The sequence below is a fragment of the Ictidomys tridecemlineatus genome, chromosome 1 (genome assembly GCF_052094955.1).
Source record: "Ictidomys tridecemlineatus isolate mIctTri1 chromosome 1, mIctTri1.hap1, whole genome shotgun sequence".
NCBI lineage: Eukaryota > Metazoa > Chordata > Mammalia > Rodentia > Sciuridae > Ictidomys > Ictidomys tridecemlineatus.
Window position 1 is genome coordinate 220,968,952 of NC_135477.1, and position 22,023 is coordinate 220,990,974.

Genomic DNA, 22,023 nt, shown 5'->3' on the forward strand with positions numbered 1-22,023 from the left:
CATGTCCTGAGACCCACAGTTTTCTGTGCCAGCGATACTTGGGAAATGCCAAATAGTGTGACACTTCAGTAAGCTTGCACAAGCTTGTCAAATGCTACTAACTACATTTACAGTTTGGAAGCCAAAGTTAAAAATTTAAAAGCTGATTAAAATGAAACCAAATCCTACACAGAGGGAACTTGAAGGTTTGGCACCAGCTACCTTGTGGAATTGTCCAGTTCCTGGCCTCAGACACAGATTCCCAGGAGATGTCAGAGGACTCCGAGTCCAAATCTGGGAACCACTCAACCATCCATGTGTCCACCACTGGATTGGAGCTTTGCCATTTCACCACCAGCAGGTCCTGGGCAAAGTGGGTCTGCATGGCCTCAATGCACTGAAATGCTGAAAGATGACATAAAAACTGCTTCACAGCTGCTTGACCCAACGCCCCAACCACTTGGCATCCAATTATTGCCCAAATTGTGAAAGAAGGTCAAAGTTCAGGACTTCCACTACAGCCTCCCCAGATGGTGCTATTTCTGTATTCTTTTTCTTTATCCAATACCTTTGAGCACTAAATACCTTCTTATCTGCTTTTATCCCCCCTAAATTGACCTGTTTCTAAAATAGATCTCAATAGAGAGTTATTATCTAAAGAGATCAACCTTCCATAGATGTTTCTGCAAGTTAAAAGAAAAGCAAACCTGAGACAAAGAATGGATCTCTTAGGTGGTGTGTATATTTTAGAGTCTTGTTCTTGTAAGCCACAGTTTATGGGTCCTTTTCCCAAACTGGACCTTTATGAGATATTCCAGCTGTTAGTCCAGGTAATTTGTTTAGCCAGGTAATTTGTTTACCTGTAATGGTAGCTTTGAGAAAGGACAGCTAAGGTATAAAGAACATGTGAAACTGAAGTAGGGGCCATGGAACAGCAAGAAGCACAGAGCCTAGGTATCAAGTCACCTAGTCCCAGAGCTCCTGCTGTTTCCTCCCTGACTCGTCCTGCTCAGGGCTTGAAGCATTCTCAGCTACTCCAGGCTGAAGCTCATTGCTGGAGCATTGGAAATCTTATCTTTTAGACCCTCTCAGATTCATTCTTATTGTTTGTGTGTTTTGCTTGATTGGGATAATTCTGAAATATATACTCCAGAGTCACTCTGCAGGATTCGGAGGGACCATCTTCCTCGGGACTTTTATTTCAGATTGCACCCAACCGATTATGGGTTGCATGTGTCCTTATAAGAAAAGAGGAATCTGGACCCAGAAAAAGAGACGCAGGAGGCAGGACACAGGCAGAGATTGGAGTTACTGGAGTCAGTGGAGATTCCATAAGCTGAGAAATACCTGGTGCTACTGGAAGCTGGAAGATGGGAGGAAGGATCCTCCCCTGAAAGGTTTGGAGGAAGCATGGCTCAGCTAACACCTTTAGACTTCTAGCCACCAGAACTATGAGACAATAAATTTCTCTTGTTTTAAGGCTCATGGTTTGTGGTATTTTGTGACAGCAGTCATGGGACACTGAAAAGCACCCTTGGCTCAGTCTTCTCCCCTACCTGGCCTGTTTCCCTTGTTTGCAGTTCTGATCTTTCCAGAGACATTTTTCTTAATAAATGATTTGCCCACAGATCCTGACCTGAAAATGAGCGAGCACTGGCTGAAAAAACCACACTCCTTCTGCTCACCAAACCAGGAGTTATGAGGAATAGGAGGAGCCAGGTCTAAAGTGCCCAGTGTGCTAACAAGATTGAGGAGATCATGAGAGGCAGGGAAAGAGTTCCAAGAAGCCATGTGGCAATTATAAAAGAGGAAAGGCCTTGCCTTACTGGGGGATTTTCAAAAAGAATTTTCCAAATCATTCTACTGAATATAGACTAATTGCTAGTCCTTCCATCACTCAACAAGAATTTTTTGAGCAATTATTCTAAATACAACACATTTTCCACAGTGGTAGGAAACACAGCTCCTCCCTAGGAAAGGGGGAAAGCGCTTGACTACAAACACCATTAATTTCTTAATGAAGACAAACACACTGGATCCAACAAATTCTCGGTTACTGTTTCCCCTTTGCCAGCTCTCATGGCCCAACCTGATCTCTACTCCAGCATAGTTCCCTTCTCCTTCTCAGGTCCCTCACCACACAGTGGCTGTGCTCTTTCACACCCTGCCTCAGAACACTGTTCAACTGACTGCTGGCTGAAGTCTCATAAAAACTCCCATGTTTAGGCATAAGGCGCCTGAAGATTTATCTATTCCAATCTTATTCTAAAGATGAGAACATGGGTACCCACAGAGGTAAGTAACCAGCCCAGCATCACACAGCAACTGTGACCAGAATTAACACCACGTTCAAGACTCTAGATAAAGTATATTGTACCATTTTGGTTCATCTAGACTTGGGCTGGAATCTCATCTGAGAGTCCATGGACAAGTTACTAAACTTTTCTGGACATCTGCATCATCTTGAAAGTGGATCTAACAGCATCTATATCATGGGTCATTTCAAAGTTAAAATGAGGTAATAGAAGGTATCTCAGCATAATGCCTGACACATACAAGTGGACAATATGTAACAATTATACTTTAAAAAAATTATAACAATTCTCCAGTTATCTCTACTTTATTAAATAAAATTCTGAAGACCATTACTTTTTCTTTGTTCTTTCTTTTTTTTGGTACTAGTGATTGAATCCAGGGGAGCTTTACTACTGAGTTATATCCCCAACCCTTTTTATTTATTTCTTCTTTCTTTAATTTTTAAAAGGAATACAAACATTTTTTATTTTTATTCAAATAATAAATAATGTCTCCCCCATATATTCTTTTTTTAATTTGTTCTTATTAGATATATATGAAAGTAGAGTGTATTTTGATGTATTATAAATACATGGCCAGCCCTTTTTATTTATTGCTTATTTTGACACAGGTCTCACCAACTTGCTCAGGGCCTTGCCACAGTACTTTCTTATATGTCTAGTACAGGAGTCTGTAAGCTTCCTCTGTAAAGAACCAGAAAATAAATATTTTAAGCTTTGCAGGCTACATGGTCTCTATCACAACTACTTTGCCACTGTTGCACAAAAGAAGACATAAACAATATGTAAACAAACAGGTGTGGTGGTGTTTCAATAAAACTTGACAAAAACAGGTGTCAGACCAGGTTTGGACACAAGTCGGCCAACACCTCTATTCGAGGACCATTATAATTGATGTTTCTAACATAAAGATAGAGAAAACCTACGTGAATTTAGCATAATTTTAGCTAAAGTATATTTTATAGCATTTTTAAATTGATAATTCATGTCTAATAGAAATTCAATTAACCAGAATTTTTTATGACAATAATAATTAACACTAAGACAAAGATTTTCACATACAGAATCTCATTTAATCTTCACAACAGTTCTATTAAGTTTGTGTTATTATGTAATAGCTCCATTTTACAAGGAGCCTAGATCTAGAGAGATGGGGTAACTTGCCCAAGGTTCATGGTATCGTGTGCAAGTGCACAGATTTGAACTCAGAGCTTGTTGGACTGTAGGGCCTCTGTCACTATTCCTCACTCTGGGGCCATACTAGGGAACTGAGATTACTATTTATCAAAATGCCTACAAACAAAGCATGAATATTCCAAGGACAAAATGCATTTCTCAGAAACTTCATCATGAGAGTACCAGACAGGTAGGAACTAGAAAGTCAGGAACCAAGGACCACAGGGAATGCCTTTAAATACTAAAATAATATCAAGATTTTGCTCAAAACACAAAATACAAATTTCCAGGAGTTCTAAAATGATGGGGGAAATGAGTTAAGTTTAAGAAGAAAAGGCACAGGAGTCTAAAGCTGGTTAGATAAATGCCTGAGCCAGTCTGGGGCAAACAAAGAGAGAGAGTGGCAAATGGGAGAGAACATTCTCTAACAATGGTGCTGACAAATCCCCACTGAGAGCGTTCTCTATGCTAACTGCTTTGTGCTTCTATAGGAACTGAAATTAGATTTTTAAAAAGAAAAAGGAAAGAAGAAAAGGAAGAAAGGAAGAAGAAAGGGAAAACAGAAATTCTACCCATTGGACATGCATCTTATTGAAGGAGTAAATGAGAAAATACATGGAATGAAGGATAGTACTAGTTTAATAGAGAAAAATAAATCAGAGGAAAGGAAATCTATTGCTTGCAATTCTTCAATAAGAATCAAAAAGACATTTTAATCCAAAACAGGATGTAAAATATAAGTTTTCCTGGAAGCAGTAAGATCTTCAAAGCTTCTTAATCAAGTATAAGGTGCCACTGACAAGCAAGTATACACATTAGAATTTGTCCTAACTTGGGAGTCAAATGGAAGGGTAAAAAAGGAAGAAAACTAGAAAGTAAGCATTCAGACCCAATAGCTGGGGACTGGTCAAGCCCACCTGCAGGAGATCAAGGGAGGCTTTGATCACTGAGGATCGTGATCAAATATGACCATTGCAAGTGGCTCAACCCAGCTTTCATCTGCTTGGACCAGGACAAACATGAGCTGTATGGAGAGCACCTAAGCTTTATTGTCTTTGTCCAACATTTATGAAGTCTCTAATTTGTAACACAGACTTTGTTCCAAAGAAACCGTATTTCAGGGGACTCATTACCTACCAGCAGATTTATTCTCCACCAAAACCTAAAAAGTCCCCACTCCCTTGTCATTTTAACTCAAGAGAAGCAACTACTCTTGAGAAGACAGGACGTGCTATGGGCAGTTGGATGGGACCAGGCACCCACAAAAGAAGTTCACACTCTACTTACGTGTCTCATTGACAGCTGGAATCCTCAGGGTGGCCGCTGGAGAATTCCCAAGAGAATTATAAGAAGTCACAGACACCCAGTAGGTCTCACCTCCCAGGTACAGCTCACACTGCTGGGTGGTGGTATTAATTATCTGTGTGAGGTTAGTGTTGTTTTCTGGAAAGTATGATAGGATGTAGCCAAATGTTTTCTCCAGGACTGGGGCTCCTCTTGCTTTCTAAAGCCAAAGGAAACACAACTTATTGCCAATACCAGAAAGAAAAAAGGCATTGAGACAGTGAGAAGTGGTGAATAGAGGTTGGGGGTAATGTTAGCTCTGAGATGCTGACCTACAATCAGGGAATTATCCTTCAGTGATGAATACATACCCTGCTGCAGTGATATTAACCTTCAAGTACCAAAAGAAGGGATTTGCTAAAAGACATCTTGGTACCTTTCAGCCTTTAGCATAGGCCCAATTTCATGAGACTAAATGAGGAGAATGCCCAAATCACTGTAAGCAACACACCTCCAAGTCTTTCCCTCCATCCCACAAGGCAGTGGCCCTGAGCAATCTCAAGTCTGATCTGGCCCTGACTAACTTCTTCCTGGAAGCCTGGAGGGCTGGAGAATACCTGTGCCTTTGTCTTTCATCTCCATACTTCCTACCCCTGAGGATACAGCAGGCGTCCCTAGTCCAGGCACCCTAGCCAAGCATCCAGCTGAGGACTAAGACATTCTGGTCTGCCCTACCAGTCCCAGACCCTTGGTCAAAAGCCAGTATGAGAGGGTGGAGGGGCTCCAAGCCAAACTTCCAATTTTCAGCCTTGAATCTGGACCTACTAACCAGATGTTTTGCCTAGTAGTCACCATACTGAGTATTTCCCAGGATTTATAGGGATTCCCAGTGTTTTTGTTCTCTCTTGCTGATTACAAACACAGATGGAGAAGAATGACTGGATGTGTAGTCAGTCAGGGCTTTAGAAGTCACTTTGGCCCATTGCCTTCCTTATTCAGGAATTTCCTTTACACAGACCACAGCACAAAAGACCAGATAAAACACTATTAATGACTAATATGCTTTTCTCTCTCAAGAAAACCTGTTCTCTTTTTAAAACAACAGCTTTGAGATAAAAATCATATTCTATAAAGTTCACTCTTCGAAAGTGTATCAGTCCATGGTTTTCAGGATATTCACAGACTCCTGCAACCATTAGCACTATCTAATTTTAGTACTTTTTTTTTTTTAAACCAACTCAAATTCTTAGAAAAAGCTGTCCTGTCCAGGCAAAAGAAAAGCCAGTCCCCAGGCAAGGGGAAGTAGGAGGAGGGCATTGAAGCTGTCTTGCCTACTTCACAGTCTGGCTTACTTGATCCTTTCCCACCCCTGCGTAGTTAAGACCATATGTGGGTGTGTGTCATTGTTTATCTCCCTAAAAATTAATTGTTGAGAGAGTCATCTGTTTCCACTCTTGATAAAAGAAATCCCAGCGTCTGGGATTGATTCTCAAAGATTTCCCAATCCTGTCTGCTGCCTCCACAACCTGAGGGTGTCCCCTAGGGTGTGAAAGGAGAGAGACAAAGGCAGGGGGTATTCCAACCCTGAATAATTGGAATTGAGATGTCACTTGGCTAATCAGAGTGATTTCTCCATTTTCAAAAGGATTTAAACTTGTCTGAACTTCAGCAAGTAGGGGATTATTTAATGAGCATTATCTTGAGAATTTTGGAGACATCTAAAGAGACATCTTCTTCTCCCAACTTCCTATCTTTTCTCTCCTACTTCCCATGAAGTTTTTCCCTCTCCTTTGTCCATTTTCTTTCCTACTTATTACCTCTCCCCCTCCTTTTCTGTCCTCTCCTACTTCCTTCTCTTATTACCTCTTCCTTTCTCCTTGTTCCTCACTCCCAGGCCTCCATCCTATATAGGATCACATGGCCCCTCTTCTATCTTTGCACCCTGATATCCTGGTTCTTAAAGGGACACATGTGCCAGACATGTTGGCAATGACCTCAGGACACTGAGCTGACCCTTGTCAGTGTTCCTCTTGGGTGTGTAGGGAGAGTCTTCACACTGTGTTCTAGTGCAGCCAGTCGGGATGGCTTCTGGCAAAAGGTCACAGTGCCTCCTGTATTGTACTTCATAATGGTCCTAAATGTTAATGTTTCAGACCAAAGAGGGACCCAGGGTCTATAATGTGCATCGGGACATCTACAAGATGACCTCTGGGGCTCTTCTGAGCTGGGCATTGAGAAAAAAAGATTGAGATTTGAAGCATCATAAAGCTCTCTAGGAAAGGAAATTCAGGACGTAAAATTTCAAGAATCATAGTGTTTACAGGGATAAAAGACCAAAGTTTTTTTTTTTGTTGTTGTTGTTGTTGTTATTTGTTTGTTTAAACAGGGAAAAAACAAAGAAGAACTCAAAGGAAGGTCACCTTCCAGAGCAACTGCACTGGCCTCCTTCCATCCACCTCAGCTGGTCTCAGGACCCTCCACAGATCCAGGCCACCTGGAACTGAAAGGAACAAGATAGGTGCTCAACTTAGAAGGGAATTGCAACAGGAGATGGGGAAAGTTTGCTGAGCTACTGGGTGAGAAAGGCAATGGAGAAGAATATGCTGGAGGGAGCCAGCTGAGGACGGCAGCATGAAGAGATGGCAGCCTTGCAATGACCAACAAGGTGGTCTTCATTTTGCGGTTGAAGAACTGGGAGGAACCAAACTTAAAAATAAAACTGCTCATCCTGGCATGCAGTGGTGCATGCCTGTAATCCCAGGAAGGCTGAAGCAGGAAGACTGAAAGTTCAAGGCCAGCCTGGGCAACTGAGACTTCAGCAATTCAGCAAGAACCTGTCTCAAAATAAATAATAAAAAGGACTTGGGATGTAGCTAGTGGCAAAGTGCCCTGTGTTCAATCCCAGTACCAAAAAACAAAACAAAACCTGTTCATCCCCAGTGCCAAAGGAAGGAAGGAAGGAAGGAAGGAAGGAAGAAGTGCACTTGGGTCTGATAACTTAATGAAAGAGAAAAAGAAAAGTACAATACAACCCCATTGTAATATAATTGATCCTCCAAATCTGGATGGAAATGTGTCTATAAAGCTGGGAGTGACACAGATAATTGATAAGAAATTATGTATATATAATTTATACCATGTGTATGTCCAAAAAGAATGAACTTGAGTACTTATAATGGTATAAGATGTAGGAAAAAAAAAAAGGAAAGTAACAAGGAAATAATCTTCACTATTCCTCACTGCTCCTAAATTTTTATTTTATTTATTTATTTATTTAGCTGTACTGGGAATTGAACCCAGGGTTTTACACATGCTGCATAAGCATTCTATCATTGAGTGACATCCTTTTTCTTTTAGTTTGAGACAGGGTCTTGCTAAGTTGCTGAGGTTGTCCTCAAACTTGCCATCCTCCTACCTCAGCCTCCACAGTCACTGGATTACAGGTGTGTGTCACCACACTCAGATACTGAGCTCTAAATTTAATGCTGGTCTTCCCAGCAAGAAAAGTAAAAAAGAATAAATTCTCATAACCTGATAAAAAGAAAACACAGAAATTCATATGAAGAGATTATTGTTTTCTGCCTATGGACACTAAGTTCATAAATAGGACTTATCTCAAAAAGGACACAGGGCGACAAAAAGACCAAAAACGGCAATCCCAGGTGAGTAAAAGCATAGAAATACAATACAAACATGTTTCTCATGGTTGTCATCTATAAAACACAAGGACATAAAATCTGAGTCAACTTCTTTTAGTAAAAACACAGTCTGAGAATATAGGTTTCCGATGATCTAAGTATACAGGGACAAAATGTACAAAAATAAGGAATTTACATTTCACTTTCTCTCTGGACTATTTCTCTCAAATGTCTCAAGCAAGTTCTGACAAGGGATGGATCACCAGCAATCTGTAGTTCAACGCTCCAACATGTACCTGCAATGTCAAAATGCTGACCTGCTGATTAAAGAATGACCCACACACATCAGCCAGGAGAGGCAAGCAGAAGGTACTAAAGAAATGTCCAGGAGACTAGTGGCCTACAATTTGGAGCAGAGAGGAAATGAACCTAATAAAGAGTTGCAGCTCTCTGAATCCTTTCTTGAGGAAGTTGTGTGGCTGGGGATGCTATATTAGGTCCACAAAGAATGGAGCCTACCTCTAAGGCCAAAATCTGAACTATTTTAGTACTGAAAGACTGTCTTCAGGGATCTTTTTAACTTTAAATGATTGGGATCTTATAGTGAAATGAGTATCTGCAACTAAAGACAACCTTATAGTGTAGAAAAGTACACCAAAGGGCAATTAAGCCGATAACTTGTTTTGTCATCAAGGGAGAGCCACATTTCTACAACTACTCTTGCAGAAACAAAAGTATGAGTAACATAGGCTAGCTACTAGGGCTAGCATCTCCCAGTGAGATTTATTGTAATTTCATTTAAACTGTTTATAAGGTGATTGGAGCTGTTTAGACTTCACATGTGACTTCACCTGAATTCCACTGAGATGTTGCCTTAAAAGCTCTCCCAGGAGTTTTCTATTTCCCAACAGTCTTTGTTGAATGACAAGACAGAACAGCCAGTACTCAACTTTCCCAGGAAGAAACAGGCTGCTTTCAGCCTGTTTATAAGACAAGTGAGACATATGCACAGGTAAAGCCTCTCTCAGAGACAGCCTTAGTATGGGCCCACAAAACCATCAGACTTTCAAAGGTAACCCACAGAATTGGAGGGACTCGTTCTCTTTAATTTGCAGAATTTCTCTGTTCCAGTCATGTGGAAAGTCAAATCAGGGATAATAATATTGGGAGTAAGAAAGAAAATTCTAAACACAAAATGATCATTATAATCCAGTCCTAAGTAGTCATCTCAAGGATAAATACATAAATTGATTATTAAATAATCATCCCAGGCATTTTGACTTTTTTATTTTTGATTAGAAACCTTAGTGAAATTCTCCTTAGATTTATCTCTTGGGCAGCCACTTAGTTTTAGTAGACAGCAATAATGAATGAGTTTAATTGAGCATTTTCTTCTTTCATTGAGGCCATTATTTCTTGCAGATATCCAAATAGACTTTCTATCAGATGCAGTTTTTAGTAAAAAAAAAACCTGCCTGACTAGCATGTAAATCTTCTACAATTATTACAGTGAACTTTTCATTGACCATGAGTTGATAATGAATTTATAGTCTAACCAAAGGATAGTAGGAGTAGTAACTCTACATTTGTGGGGGAAAAAATTGAATTTTTCCAAGTCCATCAAAATACCTATGTATTCTAAGGCATCAATTACCTGGACTGATTTAGAAACAATTAGATGTTATGCTGTGGGGATACAATATGGGTATCCCCTCAACCAATAGCAAGCAGACACATACTAATGCCCTTGCTAAAGACCAACAATAATAACAACTATCTTTTAGTAAGTATCGCTATATTAAGCATTTTACCTGAATTATCTAACCCCAAATCATATATTTCATAATCCTCATTTCTGAAGCATAAATTATTGCCCAATATCACAAGCTTCTAAGTAATAAAGCTAAAAATTGAATCAAATTATACCAGAATCATTTAGGAAGTAGATATTTAATGACAAAATGTAGGTATACAGCCCTATTAATATGATGAAATCCAAGAGAAAATAGGTAGTACCTCACATTAACTTAGAATTTTTCAAATAATTAGATTTGAAATTATATGTACTAGACAACTAGCATTTCACTGTGAAGTAGGGAAACAAAGGGTTTATGAGTTGGAAAATCAGAAATTGGGATTTGCTAGGAGGTTGGATATGCATTTTCATCAATTTCCTCTTGGATCCTGAAAATGCTGGGGGAGGGAGAGCCAATGTTCTTTATGGGTAACTTTGACAAATAAGTGTTGATTGATTTAATTAGCAAACGAGAACACCAGCATCAAGTGTTTCTGCAAATTACTCTTAACCAAGCTTGCCGAGCTAATAGATCACATGAAATCGTAAATCTTGTTTCTGACAGCAAAACAAGTTGAGGAAACTGACATTAGGGAGTGGCTGGACTGAAGAACTTACCAGACTTGAGACTCTGAGCCATAAAGGCACCAGACAAGAAGAGTGATAGGCACAGAGAGAAGTGCTAGCCAAGGGCTGGGGTTGTGGCTCAGTGGTAGAAAGCTCAACTAGTACATGTGAGGAACTGGGTTTGATCCTTAGCAACACATAAAAACAAATAACTAAAATAAAGGTATTGTGTCCATCTATAACTAAAAATATATATATTTTTTAAAAGTGCTGGATAAAATACCATCCCACCCAAGGTAGTACTTAATCACCAAATTACCTACTGAAAGGTGTAGCAGAGAAAAGATCAATGATATCCCAGGGCTTCATTTTAGTATTTTAAAGGGAGGGTTTAACTAAAATATAGACAACATGAACTATTTCAACAATACCACTGGGCCATTTTTTTATTGTGCAATTTATGTGCTGTTTGATATTTGTAAACCATTTTATTTGTATTGATTAGACATTTAGAAATGACATATATAGAATGTCAATATGTGCCAAATGTATGTATTTTTTAGTTTACATTAGGTCCACACCTTGGTTTTTTGTTTTGTTTTGTTTTGTTGGTACTGGGGATTGGGCCTAGGACACTCTTCCACTGAGCCACATCCCCATCCCTTTTTTTTCTTTTTTTTTTAATATTTATTTTTTAGTTGTAGTTGGACATAATACCTTTACCTCAGTTATTTATTTTTTTTAACGTGGTGCTGAGGATCGAACCCAAGGTCTCGCACATTCGAGGTGAGCACTCTATCGCTGAGCCACAATCCCAACCCCCCCCCCCATCCCTTTTTATATTTTATTTAGAGACAGGGTCTCACTGAATTGCTTAGGACCTCACTAAGTTGCTGAGGCTGGCTTTGAATTCATGATCCTTCTGCCTCAGCCTCCTGAGCTGCTAGGACAACACATGGCCCATACCTTGTTTTAACATACATTTTAATTTCTTTAAAATAAATAAATAGGGCTGGGATTGTGGCTCAGTGGTAGGGCACTCACTTAACTGTGCTGTGGGGATACAATATGGGTATTGATCTTTATCATCACATAAAAATAAATAAATAAAGTCATTGTGGCCACCTATAACTAAAAAAATTTTTTTAAATAAACAAATATTTTATACATATAAAAATATCATGTGTGAGGCACAGTTCTAAGCACTTAATGGTTTGGTATTTTCTGTGATTTTTTTCTCCATATTACTAAAGCAATGCATATAAGAAAAGAAGCTCAGAGTGAGAAGAGCTTTTGGAGGATGTCTAACCCAATTCCCCATTTGCAGCATGAATCCCTGTTCTGAAACCATAGCCACTAAGGAGAAGTCCAGGCTAAGCATGAACATCCATTGGGGAATACAAGACTCACAAGGCATCAGACCATTTCCGGAATCCTATCACACGGGTAACTCTGCCAAACATCTGTTAATATCAACTTGGTGTCATGGGAAATTCACGCAGGAGCCAGAGGAATGAACTGTTGGACCCAAGTAGAAGCTGAAACCAGATGTTATCTGAGACCCCCATGGAACTTGGCTATCTTGTCTTTTTCCTTCCCTTTCTGTCATTAAAGGTGATTTTTTTTCCCATTTCATTAGTTATACTTTATATTTTAGTAGTAGCTTTAGGATTTAAAATATATATCTTCAGTTTATAAAAGGATACCTTTAAATAATATGATACCTCTTCAGGTAGAATGTAAGAACCTTATAAGAACATTAAAGAAGAGATCTTTTGCCTTTGGGATACAAAGATGCTAAGGTAACTAACATCCTCAGATGAGCAGAGCTTGCTCCCAGGGGCTCAGTGGGGACTATAAGTGCCTGTGGAGAGGGAACATGAGGACTCTCCAGGTTTTGGGATCACAGGATTCCATGATTCTCAAGCCTGGCACTTGACAAAATCTACCAGGTCTAGGCAGAGACAGCCTTACACCAGAGCACAGAGACAAGGAATTACAGAGAGCAGCTTGCCTTCTTCCTCGGTTAGTCCCATTTTTTCTTGGCTCCAGTCACTCCAAAAGTATGATCCTTTGACCAGACATCGCATGGCTATGATGTATTCTGTGAAAGCCTGCAGCCCCGTGAGGTTGTAGACCAGATCATCACTCTGGAAGTCAACTTCCACCTGCGAGACAGAAAAAGCTCTCAGCTGAAATGGGGGCAGCACATCTTCCCTTTCCACATTTCCTTCACTACTCAATGCTCTCTTACCTTTCAGAACTAGAAACAGTGTATCTCTGATTTTAAAAAACATCATTTTCATAAATAAACCTCCACACCTGCCTGGGGACAACTTGTACCTAAATAGATGTAATCACCCCAAGAACCACCACCTCCATCCCCATTTCCTGTCTCTGAGCTTGGGAACAGAGATTTCCATCTCTGGGCCTGGTGAATGATGTTCTAGAAGATACAAGGCAAAACTCCATGACCCAGGGCAAACTGGGCCTCAGCTTAAACTCAGAGATGATTTCAGTACCTAGAAATACAGTTTCACAGGTCAAGGGGGTTAGAGACCTCGGCAGCATCGAGGTCAATCCTCTCAGGTCAGGGTTGAGACCCAGGAAAGTTAAGTGACCCCAAGACAACCTCAGCATTTGTGATCAGTGGAACTGGAACCAGAACACAAGTTTCTTCACTCCCAGTTTCTTTCTTTTACCCCAATATTCCCTTATAAATGATTGGTCTTGGGGTAACCAATCAAGCTGCTTAAAGTCTCAACAGCCTGGATATATAAATTCATTTTGACATTCTCTTGGGAAGAACAATGGCCAATTAAATCAGTTCCCTTCTCTCAATCAGTGTCACTTTATCATTAGCAAAATAAAGGTGGTGTTTTATAAAATTTCTAAAAGTCCCTTCTGGAGCCAACCCTTCTTGAAAAACTAAAAAAAAAAAAAATATATATATATATGTATATATATATATATAATTTCTGAGCACAGACATTATTGGAACAATGAAAATGGTTAGCTGTTAGTTTATTAAACTTATGTTGAGTTGATTAATAAAAACAAATTTCACTAACAGGATGTCCATTTTATTAGTATACAACCAGCGAGAGAAGGAAGTTCTGATATTTCTTACACGTATGTAAGAGCTGTGAAGGGAAGTACTTAATTATAGTCCCTGGGTCTAACTGTAATTGGGCAAAAGAAGAAAGTGTGTGACAGAGAGCTGAGCACCCCAGCTACAGAGGGACTTCTGAAAGCCCAATCAAGTTGGGGGCAGAGGAAGGAGGTAAGACCCAGAGGCAATAATAGCATTTTCACTGTTAAAGCCTGGGCTCCTGGAGCATCCTCTTCCAAACAACCCCAGGAGATACTATGGCAACACACTAAGGTTATTGGGAACAAAACTTGAGACAATCTGTCATTCATCATGGGGTTATAAAAATAATTCTAATCCATATGCCAACTGTAAGGATGTCTAATAATGCTCTATTTTACTTTTTATGCCTTTTAAAATGCAAAATATTTGCTGGACACAGTGCCTATAATCCCAAGGGCTCAGGAGGCTGAGTGAGGTAGGAGGATTGCAAGTTCAAGGCCAGCCTCAGCAACTTAGTGAGGTCCTCAGCAATTTAGCAAGACCCTGTCTATAAATTTAAGAAAAAAAGTTTTAAAGTGATGGTTGTGTGTCTCAGTGGTTAAGTGCCCCTAGGCTCAATCCCAGTACCCAAAAATAAAAATTTTAAAAATATTCTTTTTAAATCTTTCTTAAAATAATCTTCCTAATTTTTCCTTCAACACACACTTGGCCTACTTGGTACTTCTCATCATGCTCAGGCTGAGAAAGCTTTGTCTCATCTAACCACTTAAACCTGCTGTTCCCAGCCCCGGCTACAGAAAAACCAAAACAGGCTGTTCAGTCTTTTCAACACTTTGCCTTTAAGGTAAATTGCCTTGGATTTATACCTTAGCTTTTGTCTAGTCGAGGAGCTACTGGCTCTCCCAGACTCCAGGCCTTCATACACAGGCTTAGATCTAAAGCCTCCCCATGTCCACCCAGGCCTTGGAATCCTACCAATACACTAATTAACTCCATCAGATTTGTTTCTAAGTCTATGCTCCGTGCCAAATCCTAGCTCACCCAAAGTGTTTGTCATAGGGATGAGTCAGAAGTTTTGGTGCAAAGCCTAAATCAAACTCTTTAAACAATCTTGAGATTCATTTCTAGGATATCCACATGGCTTCTAGGATGTCCACATGTAAAAAGGGGCAAACCCTGCGACAAGAACCGCAGGAAGGTTTGAAGGTTGCTGAAGTGTGGTCACATGAATGACAAACCTGGAGTCAGAAAACCTGGGCTTAGGTTTGCAACTTGCAGACCTTGTGATTTTGGTTTATTAATCTCTCTACATCTCAATTTCCCAATCTATAAGTGAGGATAGCAATGCCTCATGTATAGGATATTTGCAAGAATTAAATAGGTGACACATAAGAAAGCATTTTGTTACCCATATAACATCATACAAACATGGGTCTTCTTATATGGGCACAATGGGATTTTAGAATTAGTTTTACATGGTTTTGTTTGGTTAAACTGATGCTTGTTGAACACAGCCATGTGACAAGCAAAGGTAAAATAAAAATGACAATCAAGGTACCTGCATTTGAGTTTACAGTCTACTGAGGGGCGAATCTAATGAGTTTAAATGTGTTGATTGTTAAGTGCCATGACAGAGACTTACAGAGGAGGGGAACCTCGCTCAGACCCTAAGAAAGAAATATATCTCATCTAAGTTCTGAAAGATGAATAGAGGGGCAGTAGCACAGGTACAAAAGCAGAGGGTGTTCTAGGCAGAGACACAGAATAGGGAGACAGTGTGCTGCAAGGAAAACAAGCAATCCAGAATTACTACTGAAGTAAGCTCAAGGTGAAAGACAAGCTTGGAGGGTTGGTGCGGCCTGGTCTCAGAAGGTTAAGGATTTGTACCTCTTTCCATGAGTGGGGACCATTAATATGAGGCTGGAGTGGGTTGGGTTGATCTTAGCTGGTTCTAGAACTGAGGAGACTTGCTTGTGTTTGAAATCTGAAAGGAGAGAGTGAGTCCTGGATGCTCTCTCTCCAGGAGAGCAGAAGGAAGGTCATCTCACCTCATGGACAGAAAGAGAGAAGGCAAAGATGGATGCAGATGTGGGTGACTTTGTTAAAGGGTGGAGTATAGAATGCCAAGAGTTGGAGCAACTTCTATTTGTTGGCCTCACTTATCGTTACACATAGTTGAGTAATTTGTCAGAGTGACGTAGGCTCTGGTTTGTTTCTTGTTGAATTCTGTCTTAGAACATTTTGTGACTCTGGGACCCTACCAATAGAAAGAACTGGGGTGGCTAGTCAGGGCTGGTTGTGTGGCTGAACCACCCCACAGTTCCTCAGTTTGCTGAGTCTATGGCACGGGCTTGAAGGAAGATGAGTTTGTGCTGTGCTGAGGCCTGCTCTGCTTAGGGGCTCCTTGAACTATAAATTGGTGAGTCCAGTGTCATATAGTCAAGGTCAGGGAAGAGGGTTCCAGAGTTGGCTCAGAAAGGAAGCAGGAAGGAGGAGTGGCCAACATCATTCTCTCTGAATACAGGAAAATGAAACCTGACTAATTTTCTTTTCTTAAAGCATTCTAGAACAGGATAGAACACAACAGACATCGTGTTTGAGGGTTTCTACTAGGAAAGGGTCTCATGATAGCCTCCTGGACATGATGAAAAATGACTGTCATGGTAATCAGGTGTATTCGTAGAAACCTGAGTAATGATTACACTCAAAGAAGGCAGCACTGGGGCTGGGATTGTGGCTCAGTGGTAGAGCGCTTGCTTAGTATGGGCGGGACCCAGGTTCGATCCTCAGCACCACATAAAAATAAAGGCATTGTGTTGTGTCCATCTACACCTAAAAAAATAAATTAAAAAAAAAAGAAGGCAGCATTGATGCCCCTGGAGAGTCTACTGGCTTTCCACAGGGATCTGATGCAGTTACTGCTTTTTTTAATGATTAGATAAAGTCATAGAATTAAGTTATTAAATCTGAAGTAAGTTTATCATGTATTAAAAAGGAAGTAAAATGTTGAAAGTAGGTTTAGGGTAGCAGAATAAAGGTTCCAAGTGGAGTGAAATGATGAATAAGGCCAAAATGAAGAAATTCAATAGGAACAAATAGAGCATTTGAATTCAGGTTAAAACCTAATAAATTACTGGGTACGGTGGTGTCCTCCTTTAATCTCAGAGACTTAGGAGGCTGAGGCAGGAAGATTGCAAGCTTGAGGTCAGCCTCAGTAACTTAGAAAGGCTCTAAACAACTGAGTGTCTCAAAATAAAAAATAAAAAGGGCTGGGGATCTGGTTCAGTGGTAAAGCATGCCTAGGTTCAATTATCAGTACAAAAACAATTGTACAATAGTGAATATGTATTTTTCTAGCAAGTTTTGTGAGAGGGGAAAAGTCTTAAAGACATCTCCATAATGTGAGGTGGTCACCAAAAAATGAAGGATGATATAATTTCAGGCTGGGATGAAGGAAACAGGAGAATTATCTTCTGAACCCCAAGGTAAGAAAAGGTTTCTTAAAACATAAAGAGCATTAAGCATAAAGGAAAAGTTTGATAAAAGTTAACATGATCAAAATTAAGAAGTTCTGTTCATCAAAATTCAGCATTAATAAGAGAGCAAAAAGGCAAGCTGAGGTGAGACAGAACATCAAGGCAAAAGAGTATGACATAGGAAAGCTGCTCAGATCATGGCAATCAGAGAGAGAGAGAGAGGCCACTCATCAGAGACAAAATATATACCCCAAAGACACATCCCCAGTGACCTACCCCTCTAATCACATCCTATCTGCCTACAGTTACCACCCAGTTAATCCATTCAAGTGGATTGATAAGTTAAAGCTCTCATAACCCAATCATTTCACCTCTAATCTTTCTTATTTATCTCACACATGAGCTTTTAGGAGATTTCTCATATCTAAACCATAACACTTGAAACGGTCAATAAAAAATTATTTAAATGAGTGAAGTCATTTTAGAATTATATAAATGAATCTTAAAAGCACAATATCAAGAGAATAAAGTCAAACATAAAAAATACAAATTGCATAGATTGAATTTGTATGTTCCTCATATATTTCTGGTGGGCACTTATACAATAGTGGGCACTCCTTAAATTATATTTTTCCAGAAAGCTGGCATAATGGTGAAATATTAAAAGCAAAGAAATGATTACTGTGAAAACAGGATAGCAGTTAACTGTAAGGGGAGAAAGTGTAATCATCAGAAAAAGGTAATCAAAGGGTTCTGGAATGCTGAAAATGTTCTATTCTTGACTTCGGTAGCTTTTACATGAGTGCGGACTTAATAGTAATTTGACAAATGCAATATATGTTTTGTTTACTTTCCAAGATGTGTTATGCTTAAAATTTTTACTAAAGGTTGGGAAAAAAAAAAAGAAATGGTCAAACCACAGCGTATCTGATAACCAACAGACCTAGAAACAAACCAAGGTAGAATGCAAAAGTAAAATTTTCATTCTTTAATGTGTCACTGTGCTCAGACTATAATACACCTGTGGTGAAACATCTACCCAATCTAAAAGATGTGAATAAACAACTGAAAAGTATAGTACTTAGTATGTTACTTTTCTATTTGCAATGTAGAAAGTTAAAAAGATTCTAGATCAACAAAGTTGTCAATGAATCTCTTCCTCAGGTCCTCTAATAGAAATATTATAAAAGTATAACTTACCCAATGGGTACTATTGATTGTCCTGTATCGAAGCATGTATTTGAAGTCAGATGAAGAAAATAACGAGTCATGCCATTCCCATTTTATTTGCATCATTTTTTTGATGCCCAAAATTGGTTTTACAGAAAGAATCTTAGGTGGTTCCATTTTCACTGAAAATAAAAATCATACAATTCTCATATTTGCAAGAAAATGAGATGCTAATAACATTGAGCCCAAACTGAAAGCACAATAAGCCTAGAAAATAAATAGTAGTACACATTTTGCTGTTTGCTTTATGCAGATGGCATAGCAGGGAAGTGCAAAAGGAATGTCTCAACCGAAATTAACTCCAAAAAAGGATTACCTAATGAAAAGAGGATTATTCCTGAGATTTTTCTGCAAATCAGTCTTTTACTGATTGGGTCATATCTTATACCAGAAAGGAGATAAATAAATAAAAATAGTAATCAAGACAAACTATAGTTACACAATAAACTACAACAGAAATTTAAAGAGAGACTACATACAAGAAAATAAGCTATTCCCTGTATCTACCTCCCCTTGGCCTCCCTCCCCTTGATCCCCATGATTAAGGAAACCCCATTAGAAAGAACTTCTCATTTTCTTTTCACACTGCAAATCTTCTAGCCCCAATTTTCTCTCTATGGAAATGTGTGTTTTTCTGGTTATAGAAGTAGCATATGCTCAAATTTTTTTAATACACAAAATCAGAAATTCTTCAAAACATGGTTTTTTTTAAAGTTTCATAATATCTACCTTATGAATAAATGAAATTTATTTGACCACTTTTCTACAATTGTGCATTCATAGTGTTTCCAGTATTTTGTTTAAAGTTCCTTAATGACAGAGGCTAGTCTTGATCACAAAGTCCAGAATTAAAACCTGGCACATAGCCAGTATCAAATATTTGATAAGTGAATGAATGCATGGGTAATAGATGAATCTTCCTCTAACATCTCTAATTATTTCCTTAATTCCCTTAGAATTGATTGGCTGGTTTTTCAAAAGGAAATACAGATATTTAGGTTAACAGCTACACAGTGCAATTTTGTTCCTAGAAAAGGCTACATCAATATCAGTTTCCATCAACAATGTATAAATACCTATCTCATCACACCCTCACTAGCTAGAATTTAATAGTACCATTGTGGATTTGGAAAAGCAAAATCCCTAGTTAGGGCCATATCATTAAAACACTGACTGCATTAAAATATTCAGAAATCTTTTAGTGACTACTCAAAAAATAATGTGTATTTTTTATGCCTGAACTAAAGGGTGACCAAACTATATGGCCACTCTATAAGTGGAGCTATAAGCAATAGACATATTAAGTATTTCCATAAGATTACTGGTATTTATGGAACACTTCATAAGCATTCTTGCAGGTGAATCATTTTGTCAATTCCTCTCAACCACATAACAAAAATGGCCATTTTACAGAGGAGATTTAGAAAAGGTAAATAAATTTCTAGTAACAACTAAGATAACACTCATTTATATCTATGCCAAAGTTCCTGCCTATATTCATTGAATTAAACTGTCTTTAGTCAGAGTAAACACAAATTCCTGTTATATAACCATTCAACTAATCAACTCTATCACCAAGGATATGTTATTATTTTTTTCCTGTGATTAAAATGGCTCTCAAAATAGTTCATTAGGAACTGGTGTGTATTGAGTCACATAAGCAAAATGGTAGACTAGGAAACTCCAAATTTTTGTTCCTTAATGGAAACATTGAAAAAAAGAAAAACAAAAATGGACAGAAACTGAGTAGACTAAGCTTGCAGGAACTCTGGAAATCTATCTGAGGTTTATACTAACCAATCTAGAATATCAAATTAAGAAAATGTCACCTTCAGAAAGGTAGGAAAAAAGTTTTATGGCAGTCTTATTTGCCTTGCTCCACACTATTTGTGTTGTGTCAGTGGTCTTGGTAGAAAGGAGATGGCAACCCAGTTCCTAATTCCCTTCCTTCAACTGGAGGGAACAGAGTATACCTTATTTACAACATTCTAACCTGTCTGAAGAAGAAAGGGCTGGCCTCTTGTTTTGCCTAATTTGAATCTCAGGTTGGAAAAGTGTCAGGAACAACTCATGAAAGCTATAGAAAGACTTCACACCTGTAGAAGCCTGGGGCAAGAAATTATGTAGGGAAACATAAAATAGATGACATAAGGTCCTAAAGAGAAGCTGAGTAAGATTCTGATATTTGAAACAATAGCCACCTCTCCTAGTGTTTATATACTGACTCTACTGGGACAGTCTTTCACAGATTAGCTAGACTTGCTCTGAGTTTTGGGATCCATCCAAGGTGAAATTTTAGAGTCTGCTTGGGTCTTTTCTTACCATGATCAAGCAGGCCAATTATACAATTGAGAGTCTCTGAAGGAGAAGAGAGAAAGAAAATGTCAGAAAGATTATTCAAAGAAATAATGGGCAAACTTCCCATTTGATGAAATACATGAATCTACAAGCCCAAGAATCCCAAAAAATCCCAAGTAAGATAAACCTAACTAAAAACTTCAATAACTGAAAATTTTTAAATTTGGTAGAGTGATGCAAGAGTAAATTTGAGCAGGCACAAGAAGAAATCAGCAAACTTGGAAATAAGACAATTGAAATAACTAAATCTGAATAGCAAAAAGAAAAAAGAACGAGGAAAAGTTAACAGAACCTGAGAGACTTGTGAGACATGATCAAGCAGGCCAATTATACAATTGAGAGTCTCTGAAGGAGAAGAGAGAAAGGAAATGTCAGAAAGATTATTCAAAGAAATAATGGGCAAACTTCCCATTTGATGAAATACATGAATCTACAAGTCCAAGAATCCCAAAAAATCCCAAGTAAGATAAACCTAACTAAAAAGACCCACAACTAGACAGTAGAAAGATAAAACAATATTTCAAAAGCAGCAAGAGAGAAGCAACTCATAAACAAGGGATATGTCATGATATTATAAACTGATTTCTCAACAAAATCTTAGAGGTCAGAAGGCAGTGGCATGGTACATTTAAAGTGCTGATTTTTTTTTTTTTAGTTGTGTGTGGTACTGAGGATTGAGTTCAGTAATTCCATGTGTTCGTGATTCCAGAGCTATAGCTACCTCTGAGCTACACCATCAACCCTTTTTAAAAATTATATTTTGAGAAAGGGTCTTGCTAAGTTGCCCAGGCTGGCCTCAAACTTACAATCCTCCTGCTACACTCTGAGTGGCTGAAATTATAGATATATGCTGTTGCACCCTGAGTAATTGAAATTATAGGTATGAGCTTTTGCACCCAACTTTAAAAACAAAAAGAACTGGGACTGGGACTTCTGTATCTAGTAAAACTGTTCTTCAAAACTAAAAGAGAAATTAAGACATTGCTAGATAAACAAAAGCTAAAGGAGCTTATTATAAACCAGTAGACATGTTCTAAAACAAATGCTAAAGGGAGTCCTTCATGTTGAAATAAAGGGATGCTAGACAGTAACTTGAAGCCAGTTGAAGATG

General features: G+C 38.7%; 1 protein-coding gene across 1 annotated transcript in view; it reads right to left on the bottom strand.

The window, feature by feature from the left end:
- The window catches only part of Il31ra (interleukin 31 receptor A), a 49,443-nt gene that overhangs the window by 16,635 nt on the left and 10,785 nt on the right, over window positions 1–22,023 (bottom strand). Inside the window, exons 4-8 of the mRNA XM_078016391.1 lie at window positions 18,525–18,676; window positions 12,745–12,922; window positions 7,175–7,248; window positions 4,758–4,974; window positions 202–384 (exon numbers count right to left, since the gene is read on the bottom strand). Coding sequence (XP_077872517.1) covers window positions 202–384; window positions 4,758–4,974; window positions 7,175–7,248; window positions 12,745–12,922; window positions 18,525–18,676 — 804 coding nt within the window. The remainder of the gene's footprint in view (window positions 1–201; window positions 385–4,757; window positions 4,975–7,174; window positions 7,249–12,744; window positions 12,923–18,524; window positions 18,677–22,023) is intronic.